At 34.8% G+C, this 20496-nt stretch overlaps 1 protein-coding gene across 3 annotated transcripts in view; it reads left to right on the top strand.

Moving 5' to 3' along the window:
- The window catches only part of LOC145720144 (TBC domain-containing protein kinase-like protein), a 54621-nt gene extending 35879 nt beyond the window's left edge, over nucleotides 1–18742 (top strand). The window contains exons 4-6 of one of the 3 annotated variants that reach the window (XM_081812033.1): nucleotides 14656–14770; nucleotides 16523–16596; nucleotides 16884–18742. In XM_081812033.1, the coding sequence (XP_081668159.1) occupies nucleotides 14656–14770; nucleotides 16523–16596; nucleotides 16884–16887 (193 nt within the window). In that variant the 3' untranslated portion in view covers nucleotides 16888–18742. Of the gene's footprint in view, nucleotides 1–14655; nucleotides 14771–16522; nucleotides 16779–16883 lie in introns of those variants that run through there. The other 2 variants (XM_081812035.1, XM_081812034.1) reach the window with 2 other exon arrangements.
- Nucleotides 18743–20496: the final 1754 nt, after the last annotated feature.

Raw genomic sequence — 20496 nt, 5'->3', positions numbered from 1 at the left:
AGTGATTCATCAGTTGCATATAACACCCAGTGCTCATTACATCAAGTGCCCTCCTTAATGCCCATCCACCCAGTTACCCCATCCCCCCACCCAACTCCCCTAAGTGGAGCACTTTTATATTTAAAACATTTAATCATATTCATGAACAAAAGGGATAGAAAAAAGGAAGGGACACTGTATTTATTAAACAAATACTATGTTCTAGTTACTTTGCTACATGCTTTTCATAGGTAACTTTAAAGTTATTCATCCTAGTTAGTGAGTTATCTAAGGTTTACAGAATATCAAATGTCTTTGAATTTTAGAAGTCATGACCAAATGTAGCATAAATAGTGAATTGTGCTTCTAATAGGCCTCTTCTCCCTGTGGCCTTTCTTGGAACAATAGTACTCTGGAATCTGCTTTTCTGATAGGTGCTATTCAAAAAGCACAAAATCTTTTGTGACAATGAGCTGCTTTAAATTGCCGAGTTCAGGGAGTCCTATAATTAACAGCCTATTTTGCTGGCTCTATGGGGATTGCTTTGTTTCCTAGCATCTTTATCAAACTAGAAACCAGAGAACCCAGTCCTTTCACCTTGGCATACAAAGAAACAAGCAAAACTGGTTTCATTATAACCAAAATCTGTCAGTATCGTTGACCCTGAACAGCTCAAGGGTTAGGGGCACTGACCCCTTGTGTAGCTGAAAATCCGTGTATAACTTTTGACTCCCCAAAAACTTAACTACTAATAGCCTACTGTTGACTAGAAGCCTTACCAGTAACATAAACAGTTGATTAACACATATTTTATATGTCATATGAATTATGTACTGTGTTCTTACAATAAAGTAAGCTAGAGAGGAGAAAATGTTTTTAAATCATAAGGAAAATACACTAATAGTACTGTATTTATTGAAAAAATCCTTATATAAGTGGGCCTGCACAGTTCAAACCTGTGTTGTTCAAAGGTCAACTGTATACCTATGGCAAAGTGGGTCTTCTTGCAAGATGTTTAGAGCAGGGAAATGAAAACTGCATATACTACAAAAGAATATACATAGGGGTTATGCATTCTTATCCATTTTAACCTTCTCAGCCATTTATTACAAATATTTATTCAAATGCAAAGTTTAGTTTAGAAATTATTTTTATCATAAATATTCAGGACCTCAAAGGGGAAGGACTAAACAAATATAATGATAACAGCCCCATAACTGACAATTTTGTGCAATAAGTGTTAGACATTATCCTAAGCACTCTACGAAGATTATCTTATTTCTTTCTTATAGGAGCTCTGTGATGGAATTTACTACTATTCCATTTTCTGTGTGAGGAAACATATGCCCCTATAAGGCATCTAAGAAGTTAAGTAATTTTCTCCTGGTCATGCAACTACAGGCATACCTCAGAGGTATTGTGGGTTTGGTTCCAGACCACCTCAATACAGCGAGTCAAATAATGTTTTGGTTTCTCAATGCATATAAGTTATGTTTACACTATACTTCACAATAAAGTGTGCAATAGCATTATGTCTAAAAAAATGTGCAAATCTTATTTTAAAAACACTATTTCTAAAAATGCTAACTATCATCAAACTTGCAGAGAGTCAATCTTTTTGCTGGTGGGGAGGGTCTTGCCTCAATGTTGATGCCTGCTGACTGATTAGGGTGGTGGTTGCTGAAGGTTGGGGTGGTGTGGCAATTTCTTTAAATAAGAAAGAAAACAGTGATGTTTGCCACATTGATTGACTCTTTGTTTCACGAATGATTTCTCTGTAGCATGCAATCCTGTTTAGTAGCACTTTACCCACAGTAGAACTTCTTTCAAAAGTGAGATCAGTCCTCTCCAGGCATGCCAATGCTTTCACACCTAAGTTTATGTACTGTTCTAAATCCTTTGTTATCATTTCACCAATCTTTACAGCATCTTCACCAGGAGTAGATTCTTTCTTTGCTCATCCATAAGAAACAACTCCTCATCCATTTAAGTTTTGTCATGTGATTGCAGCAATTCACATCTTCAGGCTCCACTTCTATTTCTAGTTCTCTTGCTATTTCCACCACATCTGCATTTACTTCTTCCACTGAAGTCTTGAACCCCTCAAAGTCATTCATGAGGGGCTGGCATCAACAAGAGAGGAAGCCTATCGTTTGGAGCTTTGAAGCCAAACATTGACTTTTCCTCTCTAGCTACGAAAGTCATAGAGGGCATCTTCTTACAATATAAGGCTATTTCATCTACACTGAAAATTATTTAGTATAGTCATCTTTATTAATTATCTTGCTAGATGTTCTGGGCAACTTGCTGCAGTTTCTACATCAGCACTTGCAGCCTCACCTTGCACTTTTATGTTATGGAGATGGCTTCTTTCCTTAAATCTCTTGAGCTAACGTCTGCTAACTTCCAACATTTCTTTTGCAGCTTCCTTACATCTCGCAACCTTCCTAGAATTGAAGAGAGTTAGGAGCCTTGCTTTATATTGGCTTTGGCATAAAGGAATGTTGTGTCTGATTTGATCTATCCAGACCACTGAAACTTTCTCCATATAAGCAAATAGGCTGTTTTGTGTTCTTATCATCCATGTGTTCACTGGGGTAGTACTTTTAATTTCCTTCAAGAACTTTTCCTCTGTATTTACAACTTGTTTAACTGTTTGTGGCGAGAACTCTAGCTTTTGGCCTATCTTGGCTTTCAACATGCCTTCGTCACTAAGTTTAATCACTTCTAGCTTCTTCCATGTACTTGAACACTTAAAGGCATTGTAGGGTTATTAAGTGTCCTAATTTCAATATTGTGTCTCAGGGAATAGGAAGGCCCAAGAAGAGGGAGGGAGACAGGGAATGGCCTATCAGTGAAGCAGTCAGAACACACACAACACTTACCAGTTGTTTGTCATCTTATATGGGTACAGTTTGTGACACCCAAAACAATGACAAGAGTCACATCAAAGATCACTGATCACAGATCACCATAGCAAATATAATAATAATGGAAAAGTTTGGAATATTGAGAGAATTACCAAAATATGACACAGAAACCTGAAGTGAACAAATAAATGCTGTTGAAAAAAATGGCACTGCCAATAGACTTGCTCAACACAATGTTGCCACAAAACTTCAATTTGTAAAAAAAAACCATAATAGCTGAAGTGCAATAAAGCACGGCACAATAAGATGAGACATGCCTGTGATAAGTTGTAAGAGCTCCATATCCTCCCCTAATGATGGCAAAATGGTCATAACAACTCTAACTTCATATCTATTCAGTCTTCCAGAGAGGAGCGAGCCATTTTTATCAGTTGCTATTTAAGTCCTGAGATTTTCAATCAGACCAGTTTAAAAACAATTACTGTGGCCAGGGGAAAGTGATTGATGAAGGCCTAAGTCACATTTCTACTCCTAAAGACAGAACATATGGACTAAGGAGAACAGGAGGGAGATGGAGCCTGAAATGAACATTATAAATTGTCTTTGGAAGAAGGGGGCATGGATGCCAGGGAGGGAAGCAATAAATATCCACTGCATTTTTAAGATATGGTAACTGATGCTTAGAGCAGTTACTTTAACACACCTGTCACAGTGATATAGCTGGAGCTCAAAACCTCTCTTTGACTTCACTATCTATACTGTAAAACACTGAGAGGCAATATAATGTAGTGGTTAAACACATGGACTCTAAGACCAATATGTTGAATTTGAATCTCAACTCCACCATTTACTCAGTTGGCTAATTTACGTAACCCCTCTGTGCTTCTATCTTACCACCTTTAATAGCTTCAGACTTTTAATAGCTAAGCACAATACAGTATTTTGTCTAGGATAGTGAAATAATAGATGTGAATTATTTATAACAGCACTGATATAGTATGATTTATCTAAATGTTTCCTATTAGTGACTATAGTGGTAATAGTGTTATTATTATAAGTACTATAATATACTAAATGATTATTGAATATTATCAATAAGCATTCCCTGTGGCATAGTCATAGTCTTTCTATGATGACCAATTATGATTTAGATTATGATTAACCTATGCAATGACCATTCCAGACTTCTTCATTAAGTACACATGTTTCAGACACTGGGCTAGGTGCTAGTGAATCTGAAGATGAAAATATAAAGTCCTAATCTTTAGAGAGAGTGCTGGCTAGTGAGTATACAGATTTATAATAAGCAGTTACAATATAGCATTTTTTGGTGAGTATGTACCAGAAGAATATGCAAGTTATCTTGGAGACATAGTACCTCACAGCCAAGAGAATCCAGAAAAGTTTTACTAAGGAAGTAATGCTTGTGTTGAATTTTAAAGAATGTATAGGTGTCATCCACATAGACCAGATAGAAGGTCAGAGAAAACAGCATGTGCAAAAAGGCATTGCTATGCAAGCAGATGAATAAAGCAGGTGCAGGGGGTCCATGGGAGGAGAGGTGAAGGAGATGAGCTTGGAGAGCTAAGTAGTAAAAGTATCCATCAGAGAGCAATGACATTGCTTTGTCTATTTTTCTTTATGAAACAGTTTTGGAGGGTAGAAGTGGGGCACTCTCGTTTAAGATGACAAGTCATAAATACAGGTTGCTGTTTCAGACAGTGACTTAAGATGAAAACAAAGTGGTTATATGAAGAATGACTGATATCCTACTTATAAATTCCTCCCAGATTACCTAGAAAAGAGAAAATGTGATTTTCTCTCTTCTGATCATCTAAGTTAGTGAAAGTCGTAGCTCTCCTCTGCAAGCAGTCTGTTTCTGGTCAATGCATCCTGTAACTGTCCATATGCTAACTGTACTTTCTCTGTTCATGTTAGCTTATTCACTAGGTAGATATTTTGTCAGTTGTTGGTGTTACCTATCTTAGGTGATAGGACATAAGAAAAGCATTCATGTCTGTTTTTTTTACACCATTTACATCCGTGTCCAAATGCAGTGCATCAAAATCATCATGATAATGACTGGACATTCCCAAATCTGCCACATACATCTTAGATTAAAAAAAAAAAAACAAAATCCCGATTTGCATGTTTTAGTGTGCTTCCTTATTAGTTTATGCCACAAATTTTCAATTGTTCTCCCATAATGACAGTTTTAAGAATATGACACTGCTCAAAATCTGGGACTCTGTATTGTTGTTTATTTCCTTGTGAAATTTCATTGTAAATGTGTCCACTGCTTTCCTGGCAAAATACTGTATTGTGCTTAGCTATTAAAAGTCTGAAGCTATTAAAAGTCCTTCAACAGATGAATGGATAACAAGTTAGTGAAATACTACTTAGCAATAAAAAAAAAAAAAAGAACTGGTAATGCAGGCAACAACATGGATGAATCTTAAGAACATCATGCGGAGTAAAAAAAAAAAATGTAGACACAAAATAATGCTGTAGTGTTCCATTTATTTGAAACTCTTGAAAAGGCAAATTTTATCTAGAGTGATGGTAAACAGACCAGTGGTTGCTTCGAGCCAGGGGTAGGATATGGAAATTTTCTGGGAAGAGGAGCAAGAGAATCCTTTCAAGGTGATGGAAGTGCTCTGTTTCTTGACTGTGGCAGTGCTTGTGGTCGTGTATACATTTGTCAAAACTCTTCTCATGGTACGTTTAAAATGAGTGTGTTTTATTGTTCGTAATTTAATCTAAATAAAGATCATTTAAAGAAAAGTATGAAGGAGAATTGCTCTGTTATAGTCAGATCATGATGAAGAAAAACAAGTCATCTTGATGTCATGTGCATCTTTATAAACAACTATACTAGTTTCCTATGGCTGCTGCAACAAATTATCACAAATTGAGTGGCTTAAAACACTGGAAATTGATTCTTTCACAGTTCTGGAGACCAGTAGTCAGAAATCAAGCTGTTGATTGGGCCCACTCTCTTTGGAGGCTCCTGGGAAGAATCCTTCCTTGCCTTTCCAACTTCTGGTGGCTATCAGCATTCCTTGGCTTCCTTGGCTTGTGACCACATCATTCCAATCTCTGTCTCCATCTTCATATCTCCTCCTTTGTGTGTCTCTTCTTATAAAAACACTTGACAATGGTTTTGTGCCCAGCTGGATAATCCATGATGATCACATGCAAAGACCTTTTTTCCAAATAAGGTAATATTCACAGGTTCTGGGGATTAAGATGCGGACATTTTGGGGCAAAGGGAGTGGGGCCCCATTTAGACTATATCAACTAATATTATTCATTAATATAATGCTTTTCCATCAGTTAGTAAAATAGAATTGTCCTTCACTTTTTTAACTGTGTTCTGGTATCATTATGGGATACTATGGGTGCATACACATACTACTCTCTTTTCCATAGCTTCCTGGAATGAATCTAATTTTCCTTGTGTCACAGCGTTAAGATCAGTGACTCTAGTTGAAGTTTAGGAGAAATAGAACTGACTCATTCAGGTGATCTGTCTTGGAAAAAAGGAACTACGTAGGTAAGCAAAGCTCCCTAGAGTTCTACATTAGGTTTGGAGACAAAGGCCCAACTATTAATGTGATCTTGCTTTATTCTGCCTTCTTTATGAATATAGGAACTTTGCAAGGTTGATAGCAGTAGTTAAGAATAAAATTTGAATTTTTTGGATTCTTTGATGTAAATAGCATCACTGTATCACCCCAATTCTGATAAATAGAATAGAAACTGTGAATAGGAAATTTTCATCAACCAAATCTCTTATAATTTGTTGAAGACAGACCAACACATCATTTAACTGAACATTTCAGTTTGACAGACTTTTGTTTGCACTATGTTGTCTTGCAGACACTAAACTAAACATGTGCATAAAATGCAGGCCCTCTCCAGTTGTTTGTTATGATGGGTTGGGGGTAAGGTGGCAGATTGCCAAAAAGGAAAATGTTGATCTCAAATCAAAATTCTCAACAATAGGAATTTGTAAATAAAGTTTAAAAAAAAACAAAACTTCAGAATGAGCTACGGTACAGATCCAAGCAAACATGAGCCACCGTAGGTTCCTTCGTAAAGAAAAGTTACAACTTTGTATGGTCCCAAATGCTGCCAGGGCATGGGAAGTGGGATTTATTACCCAGTGTGTTTGCACTGCCAGTGTCAGTAACTATGGTGGAAGAAATGTTTTTGGAATGTCTGTGCCAGGATAGTATAGCTGCTTGGGAAAAGAAAAATTGATGTTGCAGAAATAACTAGCTCACCCCAGGATCCTCTAATCCTCCTTATCAAATACCAATTTTTTTTCTCACAGAGAAATTAGAAAACCACTTTGCTGATTTTATTGTGTCATGCAAATCGTTGGAGAGCCCAGTTTACAATCTTTGTTAATTTATGGAATGTAGATGGAGAAATAGACAATAGATGGATAGATAGATAAACAAAATGTTAATAGAATTTACTATAGAAACCCTGGGTTTTTTTGAGAAGGACTTGGGCTTTTTGTTTGTTTTGTTCTGCTTTTACGATGAGCCGGGATTCTGTGCAGGACCAATAGCTCATTGATCTCCATTCAGCCCCTTTTTGGTGTTACATTTCCCACTTTATACATATGCGGACTGAGGCAGGATGAAATTGGAACATTCTCCAAGCAAAGCAAATCAGTGACAGAGTCTCCTGGCTTTATGTCTGAACCCCAAACCACTAGACTATGCTTTCCATATGTATTTTGATCTTACCAAATTAAGTTTGTGATGAGAAGGGAAAGTTATCTAGTATTCGAGTCAGAAAATTAATTCCCCAATTTATTGTATCCCATTGAGAATTAGTTACATTCCAGGTTGATAGCTTTCAACTTTTTTTTTTTTATTTTGAGTGAGAACCAAATTATAAAATATGCCCAATCTCACAATTTAGGGACAGATGGACTGATTTTTTTTCTAGGCCTATTACAAAATAATCTTTAGGTAAGCAGTTAATCAATGCAACTTCCATTTCAAAACATCTGAATCTGAAGCAAATTTAAATTTAGCATGGATGGGTAACCTTTCAGGCTAAAACATGTGTATCCAGTAGTGAAATAAGTTATTTCCTTTTTCAAGTCCAAAAACTTTCTTTTTTTCTCTTTAGAAAAAAAATTGCTCTGTTAAATAGTGTGGTATTTTTAACAAAATGTTAAAATTTAATAAGTGATAAGTGGCAGATTATAAGAGCCTCAAAGACGTTAGCTCACCACTGAAAATACCCCCCTCCAAATTCGGAATTATAGACCAGTGAGCTATTAAAAATTATATACTACTTGAGCTCTATGGTCTTGAAGTTATAGGAGGAGAGTTTAGGTTGAAGATAACACAGGGTTAACAGTTGTATTATTATCTGAACATTAGTCATTAGTATTTCATTTTTCCTCTCCATTTCCTAAATCACACAGTAGCTAATTTTCATCTGTGTTTACTCTCCTTTAACATTTTACTTCGGGCTGATACCAAGTAAGCAAAGTTTTAGACCAAAAGGAAAATTTCTGTGGGAGTGATCAGGTTTTATAAGGTGAAAGAACATCTTGAACTCATAGAATCCAGAAGTGTGTTTGCTCCCTTGGTTTGCTGACAGTATGGGTATTTTGGCTTGTGGAGTGGCCCTTAGAAATATCATGGATTATGGATCAGAGGAAATAGCATGTGTGGTTTTAGTTACCACCTATTGTGAATGACTTCCAAATCTATCTCAGCAACCCTGACCTCTCACTCTTTCTTGGCCTCTATTTCTTGCAATCTGAATAACATCTCTTTTTGGAAACATTGCAAATACCAAAAGAACTGATGGTTTGAGGCTGATAGGACTTTGTCCTTATTTCTTTTTTTAATAACTGTATTGAGGTATAATTGATATACAAGGAAACTGCAAATATTCAATGTATACATTTGAGTTTGGACATAGGAATATACCTGTGAAACCATCACTGCAATCAAGGTAATAGGCATATCTATCACTTCTCTAACAGTTTCTTTGTGTCCTTTTTATTTTTGTGTGATAAGAACACTTATCTACACTCTTAACAAATGAGATCTACCCTCCTAACAAAATTTTAAGTGGGCAATACAGTATTGTTAACTATCGACACTATGTTGTACAGCAGATCCCCAGAACTTATATTGCACAACTGACACTTTAAATCAATTGATATTCCTCTCTCCCCATTCCCTGGTAACCATTTTCTTCTCTACCCAGTCCCTTATAACCGTTGTTCTATTCTCTGCTTCTATAAATTTGACTGTTTTTTTAAACCTTATGTAAGTGGAATCAGGCAGTATCTGTCCTTCTGTGTCCAGCTTATTTCACTTAACATAATGTCCTCCAGATTTATCCATATTGTCGCAAATGGCAGGATTTTCTTTCTTTCAAAAAAAACCTCTAAGTCAGCTTACAAGAAATCAACCTTCTATAAATGAGGTTGACACTGTTAATCCATTACAAGTGTAATATCCTTTTTTGAGCTGTTATTTCATTAATGGTGAAGAGCTTAGTCTTATTATTTGCACCCTCTTGCACCATCATGGGATGTCATTGCGTACATACATTGAACACCTATTGATACATATTTATTGAACACCTACCTTACAGTCACTGTGATAGGTATAGGGATTACAAGTTGAATAAGTTAGTACCTGTCTCAGGGTACAGTGATTTATTTTTGTAGATCTGTTTTGGTTTCACCAATGTAATAAATAGATATTCATGTTTTCTTTTTCTTGTTACACAGAAGAAACGGATGATTAATTCTCCTCTGCTAACTTAATTATTGGATTATATTGAAATTCTATTAAAATTATCAGTTTATAAATCTGTCTTTCCAACTATACTGTAGGTTTCTTGATTGTAGAGATCAGTTCTTTCTCTTGATACCCATGGAGCCTAAAAACACAGCAGTGTGACACAATACCAAGCAGCTAATAGCCCTTTAATTGATATGTTTAAATATAAAGTATTTTAAAAGATCATCTTGCTTTATTAAAAATTATTAGTGATATTATTTTGAAAGCTACCTTTTGGCCATATCTATGTGTTTATGATTACCAAAAATTCTTATGCTCATTAAACTTTTCAGAGTGTCAAGGACAATGGTAACAAAGTAAATGCTAGCCTCGCAGTCTTTGGGAGTTAACAGTAGTAACTGAAAATTTCAAAAGGAAGAGAATATTTTCTGACTTGAAGTTTCATTTACATTTTCTAGATTAGTGATTGATTTCTTTTTTAACAAGATTCTAACTTGGGAATTGTGTAGGATGAAGTCCTATTATCCCCTGCCAACATCGTTTTGTTTTGTTTTGTTTTGTTTTTTTTAATTGGGTGAATCCCGCTCTCTTAATCCTAACTCTCCTTCTGGAGTCCATTTTCAATTAACTGCAACAAGCTATTACTGGACATATGATTTTTTTTTTTTTTTTACCTTGCTGTTGTGTTATAATTGCATTAGCTACTTCAAAATAATTTTTTAAAAGATTTTGTGATCTAAATTATTGGCTGTATTAAAGAACATAGTTTTAAAAGCAAAAAGTATACAGAATTTCACAAATACTGATTCCTTCTTGTTACAGAAAATAATGCTATCTTTTCTTCTCCTTATACCTTATATTTTATTTTTTTTATTTTAAAGATTTTATTTATTTATTTGACAGAGACACAGTGAGAGAGGGAACACAAGCAGGGGAATGGAGAGGGAGAAGCAGGCTTCCCGCTGGGCAGAGAGCCCTATGCGGGGCTCCATCTCAGAACCCTGGAATCATGACCTGAGCTGAAGGCAGATGCTTAACGACTGAGCCACCCAGGCGCCCCACCTTATATGTTATATTTTGAAATAAATTTTAAAAACTAAATCCTAAGAATACAAAAGGGCAGATAAGCAAATCTGATTTACTCTGATTTATACTGAAGAATACTGAGTCCATTAGCTGTAATTCATGTGTAGTCTCAAGTAATAGCTAAGAAAACGTTTGTCATGAACTTCAGGTTTCTTATGTTTGAATTTTTAAAAATTATTTCAGCATATATATACATCAACTCGATAATAGCATGAATGTGCTTTTTAAACCTGTCCAGTTATATCTTACAATCAGCAAAAGCAAGTAGACAAAATAGAACATGCAGTCTTCTGTGTTCAGCTGTTTCAGAACTGGTTTAAATGGAAAAATCACTTTAAAGGTTTGGTTTTAATTTCTTAAGAAAGCCCTCTATATTGAAGCAGTGTGCAACTGAGGCCCTCTAGTGTCACGGCTGAATATGGCATCAGCTTTTAAGATTTTATGAATTGTGTATGTTTATGTCAGAAAGAGAAGAACAAGGACAAGAGATTACTACTGTAAACGTGACTCATAGAGCCAGATGAGCTTAGAAAACTAGGTTCTTAACATTTTGTTAGTCAATCTCAGGCAAAGTTTTTTCTTTTGTTTTTAAAAGGGGAGACATTTGCCTTCTTTCATATGCACATATTTATCAATGTTACTATAGTTGTTTTAAAGCTTGGCATCTTTTTCTTTCCATAGTTGGTTTATTTTTTGAGGATGTTTATGAAAACTCCATTAATTTAAAATTGTTTTTGTTTCACACATTCCCTATTTGCTTTAGAGTGACTGTTGTGGCTTATAATATGGGGGAAACTATTTGATAAAGAGAAATAGTTTAAATAAGCATTCCTTATAAATAGTAACTTTTATTGTTTCTTTTTTACATACTTCATGGAGAATATCAATTTATTTTGAAATATGGCTGACAACCAGGGATTATCTGACATTTGAGGAAAAAAAATAATCTGAGAGAAAGAGAGCCAAGGGAGGAAAACAAAAAAAAACAAAAAAACTTACCCCAGAGGAAATGAAGATAACCTCTTTTTCCCCTCCCCTGAATAAGCAGAATTCTAGTAACTATCCCAGAGAGACTCAAAAGAATACTCTATCCATACCAGAGAATAGGATCTATTGAAAAGGAACAACTACAGAATAGAACAAAGAGTCTGGAAATCAAATAGAAGAGAGAGGACTAAAGGCCATGCTCATAGGAAATAAAACAGAAACTTGATCTGGAGAATGGATCTTATTTTTGCCTGTCCACTAAGAGTTCTAAATAAAAGATACAGTAGAGGGAGAAAACAGTCAAAGACCTAACAAATCAACTTTTCCTTGTTAATTCTTCTGCTAATAGAACATGTGAGTCTTCAGATTAAAAGGGCACACCTATTGCTTACTAACATAAACGCACAAATGCCCACACTCTGGACACACTGGACTAAAATTTTACAAGTCTAAGGATAAAGTAAAAAAGAATCCTAAGCTTCCAGAAAGGAATAACAAGCTATCAACAACAAAATTACATTGATACTGGACTTCGTACTATTAATAAAGAACACTTAAAGACAATGGAGAAATCTTTTTCCAAGTTTAAAGATAAGAATAAAACATTTTAAGATCTGTCATGCTTTAAAATGTCCTACTCATGTCACACTTATGAAAAATTTTCTCATGGATGTATTCTAGCTAAATAAAAATATAAGTACAAAATGAGTAATAGGAGATATAAAAAATGATGGTAGCTCATGATAACCTTCATGAATAGTTATAAAATTATAGTATCTATTAAATCCTGATGACTGGGATGTTTTTGCTGAGAACTGGGGATTAAGTGGCTTAGGTATATATATTTTTCTTAGTTCTACAGTGAATATTTACTAATCATAGTATGGCAATGTGACAATCACTTCCTGTCTGCCTCAGAATGAAAGCCAAAGTCTTTACAGTGGCCTAAGTGGCCTACATGATCTGGCTCCTTGTTATGTCTCTGACTTCATCTCTTAATACCTTACTCTTGGCTCATTCTACTGCATGCACAGTGGCTTCATTGCACTTTTTGAACTGCTGTGCCGTCTCCCAGTTCAGGACTTGCTTACTGTGCCCTCTGCCTGAATCACCTATTTCCCAGAGAGCTGCATGTCTTTTTCACTTCTTTTAGATTTCTGCACAAATGTCACCTTAGTGAGGCCTTCCTTGATCACACTCTATATGTATTAGCATCCTGCTACCCCAAATTCTCTCTTCCCTACTTTTTCTCCTTAGCACTTAATCACGATGTCATATTATGTATTTGCTTGTTTATTAATTTAGCCTTCAAGAAAGAAATGTAGATTTCTTTTATTACACTTATGAAATTGGATAATGTAAAAATAATATAACTAATAAAAATCAGGAGTTGGGAAAGGAAAATGGGAAAGTTGTAAAAGTATGTTAACTATATCATCTTGCATAGCGAAGAAGACTTAATTATATTAACTACAAGTCTAGCCATCAGAAGAATTGAAAACAGAAACTGCTAAGGGTGGATACCTCTGGAAAGTCAGACTAGAATGAGATGAGAGGGATTTTCACTTTTCATGTCTTGTTCTTTCTTATGGTTTTAATTTAGAGGAGGGAGTTGTGTTGCAAGTTTGTTGTTTTTTTTTTTTTTTTGGAAAATTTTATTCAGCTTACTTTTTTTAACATCACATTTTTTGAGCTGTACTTTACATATTTTAAAATATAACCTTTTCAGTGTACAGATCAGTTTGACAAACTCAGTAGTGTAATCATCATCAAAATCAAGATAACAGTTCCATCAAGTAAAATTTCCACATACTCTTTGTAGTCAACCCATCCCTCCAAGCAAGCCCATGATAATCAGTAACCTGTTATTCCATCCTTTTAATTTACATCTTTTATTTAATGTGGGTTGCTTATAGCCTGAATATAATTGATTCTTAATTCCTATCCAATCTGACAATTCTTAGCTTTGAATTGGTGAGTTTAGATGTTTACATTTACATTTAATATAATGATTGATACATCCTAATTAAAATCTGTTATTTTCTAATTGTTCCATTTGTTCTCTGTGCTTTTTTTCCTTTTATTATGCTAGCTTATTTTTTTTATAATTCCATTTTATCTCTACTGTTGGCTTAATTATATCTTTTTTAAAAATTACTTGTAGTGATTGCCTGTAGATATTAATTTTTTAAAAGTCTAATTCAAGATGGCAAAAAAAAAAATGGGTAGAAAAGAAATCTATACCAAAATGTTAATATTGATAGTTTGTGAGATTGGGTTTGAATTAGTCTTTCCTACTTTTGGGTATCTCATTCCTGACTTCCCACATGAATGGTGCTTGATTAAAAAAAAAAAAATGGAAAGAGATGGAGAGAGAGAGAGAGAGAAACTGGGCATCAGGGTGGAAGATGGCTTAGAAAGAATTAAAGAGAAATGTTTGATAAATCATAAATTGCTGGAGGTTGTTTTGTGGATTGATATGGAAAGTAACCTCATGTATATCTACCATAGAACATATTTTAGCCATTTTTCAGGGACTTAGGCATTTTGTCTTGAGCAGGAACAGTGGTTTTCCTTGACTTAGTTCTGCCATATATCTGAAACTTTTCTGGTAATTTGGCAAAGCCAAACCTGCAGAAGGTTAATTGCACACCACCAAAATTCAACTCCCTCCCTGGAAAAACAAATACTGCTATTAGAGTAGCCTTAGGAAACTGTAGGATCTTTGCCAGATCAATTCTGTTGTAATCAGAAAATCCAAAATATGTATATAGTGGATATTTTATAAATTGTATAGATTGTATTTTCTCTGAATAGAAGAGGGATAATAAAAATATAACTCTGAATTTTTATAACCTCATTTCATTCTTTAAAACAGATTCTGTATCTGCTTTGTAATTGATCTATTGATCTGTGACTTTTTGTCTTCTTTGTAGCTATTCAAAGGTTTTGTGCATTGCATTTGAGGTACTTCAAGGTTTGCAGTATATGAACAAACATGGTATAGTACACCGAGCGCTGTCTCCTCATAATATTCTTTTGGACCGAAAGGTAATTGCCAAATAATACATTAAATATTTGTTTGTTGTTGGAAGCTACTGAAATCAAACCCACTCAGAGGGACTATAGAGTACAAATATATTTTAATAATATTCATAATGAAATGGCTCTATGAAAGTGATATCTTTTTGGTGGTTAGAAAAAAAATAGCTATCTTTAAATTATATAAATCCATGTGTTTTTCACATGCATTATTCTTTTTTTCCCAAGATTCATTTTCTAACTTCATGTTGGGTTTTTCCTTTCATTTGCTTTCTGGAAAATAGGTATGGTAACTTCGCAGTCCATTCTCTTCTGAATTTGCTTTCATTTTAAGAAAGCTTCTCTATTTACATGGAGTATTTTGTCATAACACAGCTGCACTGTATTTTCTCCTCTTTATTTTTCTTCTTCCCTATTTTTTCTTTTTTATTTTTTTCTCCATTTATCTTCTTTATTTACCAGTTGTTCATACCTAGCTTCTTTTCTTATTGGAATGCCACTTCTCTACTTGGAAATCTTGTGGGGGATTAATAAGAAGCAGGTCAACTCCTATAAGAAAATTATGGTAGCAAGATGGTATGTTTTCAGGAATAATCATACTTCCATTTTTGTCATAAGTATATAAAAAATAGTTTTGAGAGAATTTTTTCTGGGGAATTATTTTTTGTATTAGTAGGATTATTCTTTTCCTCTGATTCTTTCCCAGACTTTTACTACTATTACCCTGTGATATTAAAAATCATAAAAGCTAAAGTGGTACTCACTAATTTCATTTTTATATCAGTGGAGTATCTAACCAATCTGAGTTTTTTTAATATATAAACGTTTTATAGTGCTGGGAAATAAAGTTCTTGAGAACAAGAAAACAAATCTTAAAATCACCTTAACTTTTTTAAGGTCTTAAATATCTAAAAGGAGGAAAACTTAAGAGACTTATAAAATTTATATTTGCTTTTTATTAAGAACCTCACTTTTGTGATAATTATGGCTTTCTCAAACAATATAAAAATTGTTAGAAATCTAGCAGATTCACTTATATCTTGATTTGTGACCTGATCTTTTCAAGTTAAGAACTCCCGTGTCAGGGTTAAATTATAACATTATGAATGGACTTGCAAGTCCTTAAAAAAAAATTCTTTTATTAAAATTACCAAAAAATGTTCTAAGCAGGGATTTTTTTTTTTTTTTTTAGACTTTATCTATTTGACAGAGAGAGAGACAGAAAGAGAGGGAACACACGTAGGGGGAGTGGGAGAGGGAGAAGCAGGCTTCCTGCAGAGCAGGGAGCCCCATGCAGGGTTTGATCCCAGGACCCTAGGGACCCTGGGATCATGACCTGAGCCGAAGGCAGACACTTAACGACTGAGCCACTCAGGCGCCCCCTAAGTAGGGATTAAAGACAAACGAGAACATTTCAGCTGTTTTTGTTTTGTCAAAATACCTGGAAAATATAAACAAAAATTTTTAAGTGTTATTTGTTGTTTTGAGATCTATATGTAAGTAATATATATATATGTGTGTGTATATACATACATACATGTATACATATACATATATTTGTAATGAGTATAAAGCAGGTTTCAAACATTGGCAAATAGTTTTTAATAAAATTATGGTAAACTAAAATTATGGTAAATTAATTTTTTTTCTTAATGTATCTGACTATCTGATGATTTCCTTACTTATGAAATATATAATGATACTTTTTCCTGCTACTAATATTAAAACATTTAATAGTGATTTTTATTATTATTATTGTAGGGACATGTTAAATTGGCTAAATTTGGACTTTATCACATGACAGCTCATGGTGATGATGTTGATTTCCCAATTGGGTAAGAATATGTTTTCTTTTTTTCTGAGTTGTGTCTTAAACTTTGTAATATTTGATAAAATGTATATTTCATTAATTATTAGTGATATTACTTTCTGACACAAAACTAGCTTTATTAACATATTTTAATTTTCCATATACTTTTAAAAGAGTAGACAGTGAGTTTTTCCCAGTGTCCAAAAGATATCTAATATTGATATTTCATTGAATTGGCAGAGAGGTTAACAGATTATTGACCTTCTTCACCTTATAATGCTTACTAATTAATTTCATTTCATCCTGTATTAGGTAAATTTTAGGCAAGAAGCCTGGCCAGATTCTTCCAGTGATAATGTGTGTTCCTTAAAAGACTGAGGAAAAGCATTCTCATAGTATTTTCTACTCTTTCTAAATTAAATTCCTTGTTCCATAAGATATAGTTGTATATTAAGACCCAAGTTAAGTCATTGGAAGTATCAGAGGTAATGGGGCAGAGTCTACACTTGAAAGTCTATGTTTAAGTTTGGAGACATTTATTTGATCACTTCTGCTATGGAATTCAGTTTATGTTGGCCTCCAAGACAGGAAAGTTTATTTTATTCTGTTCTTAGCCAGATGCTTTTGATACAGATTTTTGTGTTATTTGTTTATTTAGATATTTTAACAATATAATTCTTTTATTTTTTGAGTGTTTAATTTTGGCATTATTTTCAGTACATAGAAGTTTCAAACTAGTACAAGAATCCGTGTATAGCCTTCACTCGATTCCCCAAATGTCAACATTTCACTACATTTGCTTTATTTCTTTTTTCTTACACATATAGGTGTATGTGTATATTAATATTTTTTTAGTCATTTAAGAGTAATTGATGCATATGATGCCCTTTTACCCCTAAATATTTGTTTGTATTTCCTAAAGTAAGGAATTTTCTTACATAACCACAAAACAAATATCAAAACAAGGAAATTAAAATTAAGGTAATACTGTTATCTAATCTAGAGACCTTAATCGTATTGTTCAATTGCTTTGTGATTTTATTTAATAGTATCCATTTGTATCTTGCTCTTTGGGTTCTCTGAAATCAGTTCTGTCACTCCATTACCAAGAATTGTGGTTTGAAGTCATGGAATGTGTTTTAAAAGGGACTCATTTATAAATTACCCTTTTATCTTTATAAGATAGATTATAGGTTTCTTACTTAAATTTTTATTAGGCCATCACTAATAATCTTAAAATAAATTGCTTAGTCATTCCTTCCTTTAATTATTAAGACAATATTTATTGAGCACCTTCTCTTCTGGCTGCTGGATGTGCAAAAATGGGTAAGATAGATTCCTGTCCTCAAGAAGCTCCTTGCTTAATGGGAAAATTTTCTCTTTTGATGGCCTACTTATTAAAGTACATAAATTAATAATCTTAGTTTCACATACCAAAACTTGTGGTCATAGGAAACAAACAGTTGTTTTCCAAGCATGAAAACAATATTTTGTAAAAATAGCCTACATTTTATTTGTTAAAAAAAAAAAAAAACCCTTTTGAGTATAATAAAAATAAGTTCACAGTAAAGCTCTAGTGTCTTCTTTCATATGTGATAATTGCCTTTTGAAGTAACTTTTAGGGAGCAGTGGTCTGACAGGAAGTAAATGTGATTGCTAATTCTTCTTCATGTTGTCTAAATCAAGCTGTATGAGAAAGAACTCCAAAAACATAATGCAGACAAAAATCACATTAATTTTTTTGCCTTTTACTTAAAGATGCTTTAGATTTACTAGTGATGAGTGGAAGAAAGGAAGTGATTTTTCATAAAGCACATCAAGTATTTTGAAGAACTACATTTGAATTTAAAATGCTTGGATAGAATTGGTCTTGTGTGCCATTTGGTCTGGTTTACTTTGAAGTCTTGGACCCAAAGGGTCTGACCAGGGAGTATCAAAGAGCAAAATGTGAAACATTAGTCAGGAAAAATAAAGTGATCAAACAGCTAAGGCATGAAAGAAAATATTTACACCAGAAGAAGCTTGCAGTTGATTCAAAAGACAAATATTAAGGAACAACAAAGTAAAATGTTAACATCTGTTTCAAAATATTCTAAAGAGTTGGAAATTGGACATTCATTTCAGTTGGCCAGTAGCTTAGTACCTTGTTAAAAGATCAAACAGATGATGAAAGCCTCACCAGTCATACAGCAAAGTTCTGGTAATTTTCTTTGAGTGATAAAATGCCATGCTAAAGAAGAGACACTTGTTGAAAAGAGATAATCTACATTTAAAAACAATCCTTGCATTTATTATTTTTATTAATTAGTTTAATCAATTCTTGATTAGAAGGGAAATTAGAATTTTTGGAGCAAGGGTCACCTCTATGCTTCTAGACTTCACCAGTCAGAAATCTTAGATATAATGATTTACCTATAGTATAGCTTGGCCTTTCACTACCCATACCATTATTTTTGGATAAGATGTGCTGGAAATCAGGATTAAAAATAAACAATTTGCCTTTTAGATGTATCATGGTGATGATGAATAAAAATACAACATTGCATTTATGTCGTATTTTTCCATTTTTATAAAAACAGTACTTACCAATATTTATAACAGTTTTGTGAGGTAAACATTATTCCTATTTTCAGATTAAGAAACCCTGATCACATATGGAATATGTTGTGCTAGATTGAAACTAGAATGCAGGTATTATAATATCCAGTCCATCCTTTTTCCACTAGGCTTCAGTTGTATCCAGAGATGTCATTTAGAAGAGCAATGTGATCACTTTAGGGTAAAATGACATAATACAAATTTGTATATGAGAGACATATATGAGCAAATTAAAAGTAGATATTAGTGGAGGAGGAGCCAGATGGCAGAAGAGTAGGAGACCTAAATTTAGTCTGGTCCCAGCAATTCAGCTAGATAGTTATCAGACCATTCTGAACACCTACAAACTCAACAGGAGATGGAAGAAAAGAATAACAGCAACTCTGTGAACAGAAAAGTAACCAATTTCTGGAAGGTAGGACGTGTGGAGAAGTGAATCCGGCGCGATGTTCAGGAAAATAGACCACAGGGGGAGAGAGCCTCCGTCAGCCACTACAAGCAAGTGATAGAGCAGCAGAGCACAAAATCGGAAATTTTACAAGTCTGCTCCACTGAGGGATGCCGCTCCAGTGGCTAAGCGGGGGGTGGAACCCTCGCTGGGACAGTGTGGTCTCAGGACCCTCGGGGTCACAGAAAGACCAGGGTTGCCAGAGTGTGGCAGAGCTTCCAGGTATCAGAGCGGGAAAGCCGGCTGCAAAGACAGAGCTGAGGAGTGGGCTCTCAGCTCGGGGTTGCCATAAACCATGATCCGTGGCACAGTTGGGCCACTGCTCTTCCAGCAGGGACCCAATAAGTGGCAGATCTGGGGAGACTCCCCTTACCCCCCCGGGAGGAGCGGCGCAGGAGTGCACCACAGGGATCTGCTGGGTTTGGAGACTCCAAATGGGGTCGTGTGCCAGAGTTTACTTGCTCGGTCACAAGCCAGGTGAACACAGAGTGCGGCTGGAGACCAGGGAGACGGGAGTGATTGCTTTTCTCTCGGCGCACTGAGGAGTGGGGGCCCCGAGTTCTCAGCATCTCCGGGACCAGAGATTGGGAGGCCGTCATTTTCACTCTCATCCTCCAAAGCTGATTGGAAAGCTTTCAGGGAAAAAAGCTACCGAGAGCAAACCTGAGCAGATTATTTAGCCTGGCCCCCGGCAAGGGCGGGGCAATTCCGCCTCCGGCAAAGACATTTTTGAATCACTGCAATAGGCCCTTCCCCCAGAAGATCAGCAAGAACAGGCAGCCAAGACCAAATTTACCGATCAATGAGAACAGCAAAACCCAGCACTAGGGAAATACAGCACATAGAATTCATGGCTTTTTTCCCATGATGCTTTAGTCT

The sequence above is a fragment of the Leptonychotes weddellii genome, chromosome 2, assembly GCF_054177405.1.
Source record: "Leptonychotes weddellii isolate Sample4059 chromosome 2, ASM5417740v2, whole genome shotgun sequence".
NCBI classification, from domain to species: Eukaryota; Metazoa; Chordata; class Mammalia; order Carnivora; family Phocidae; genus Leptonychotes; species Leptonychotes weddellii.
The sequence above is the reverse complement of the archived record's forward strand: the minus strand, read 5'-3'. Positions and strand labels throughout refer to the sequence as shown.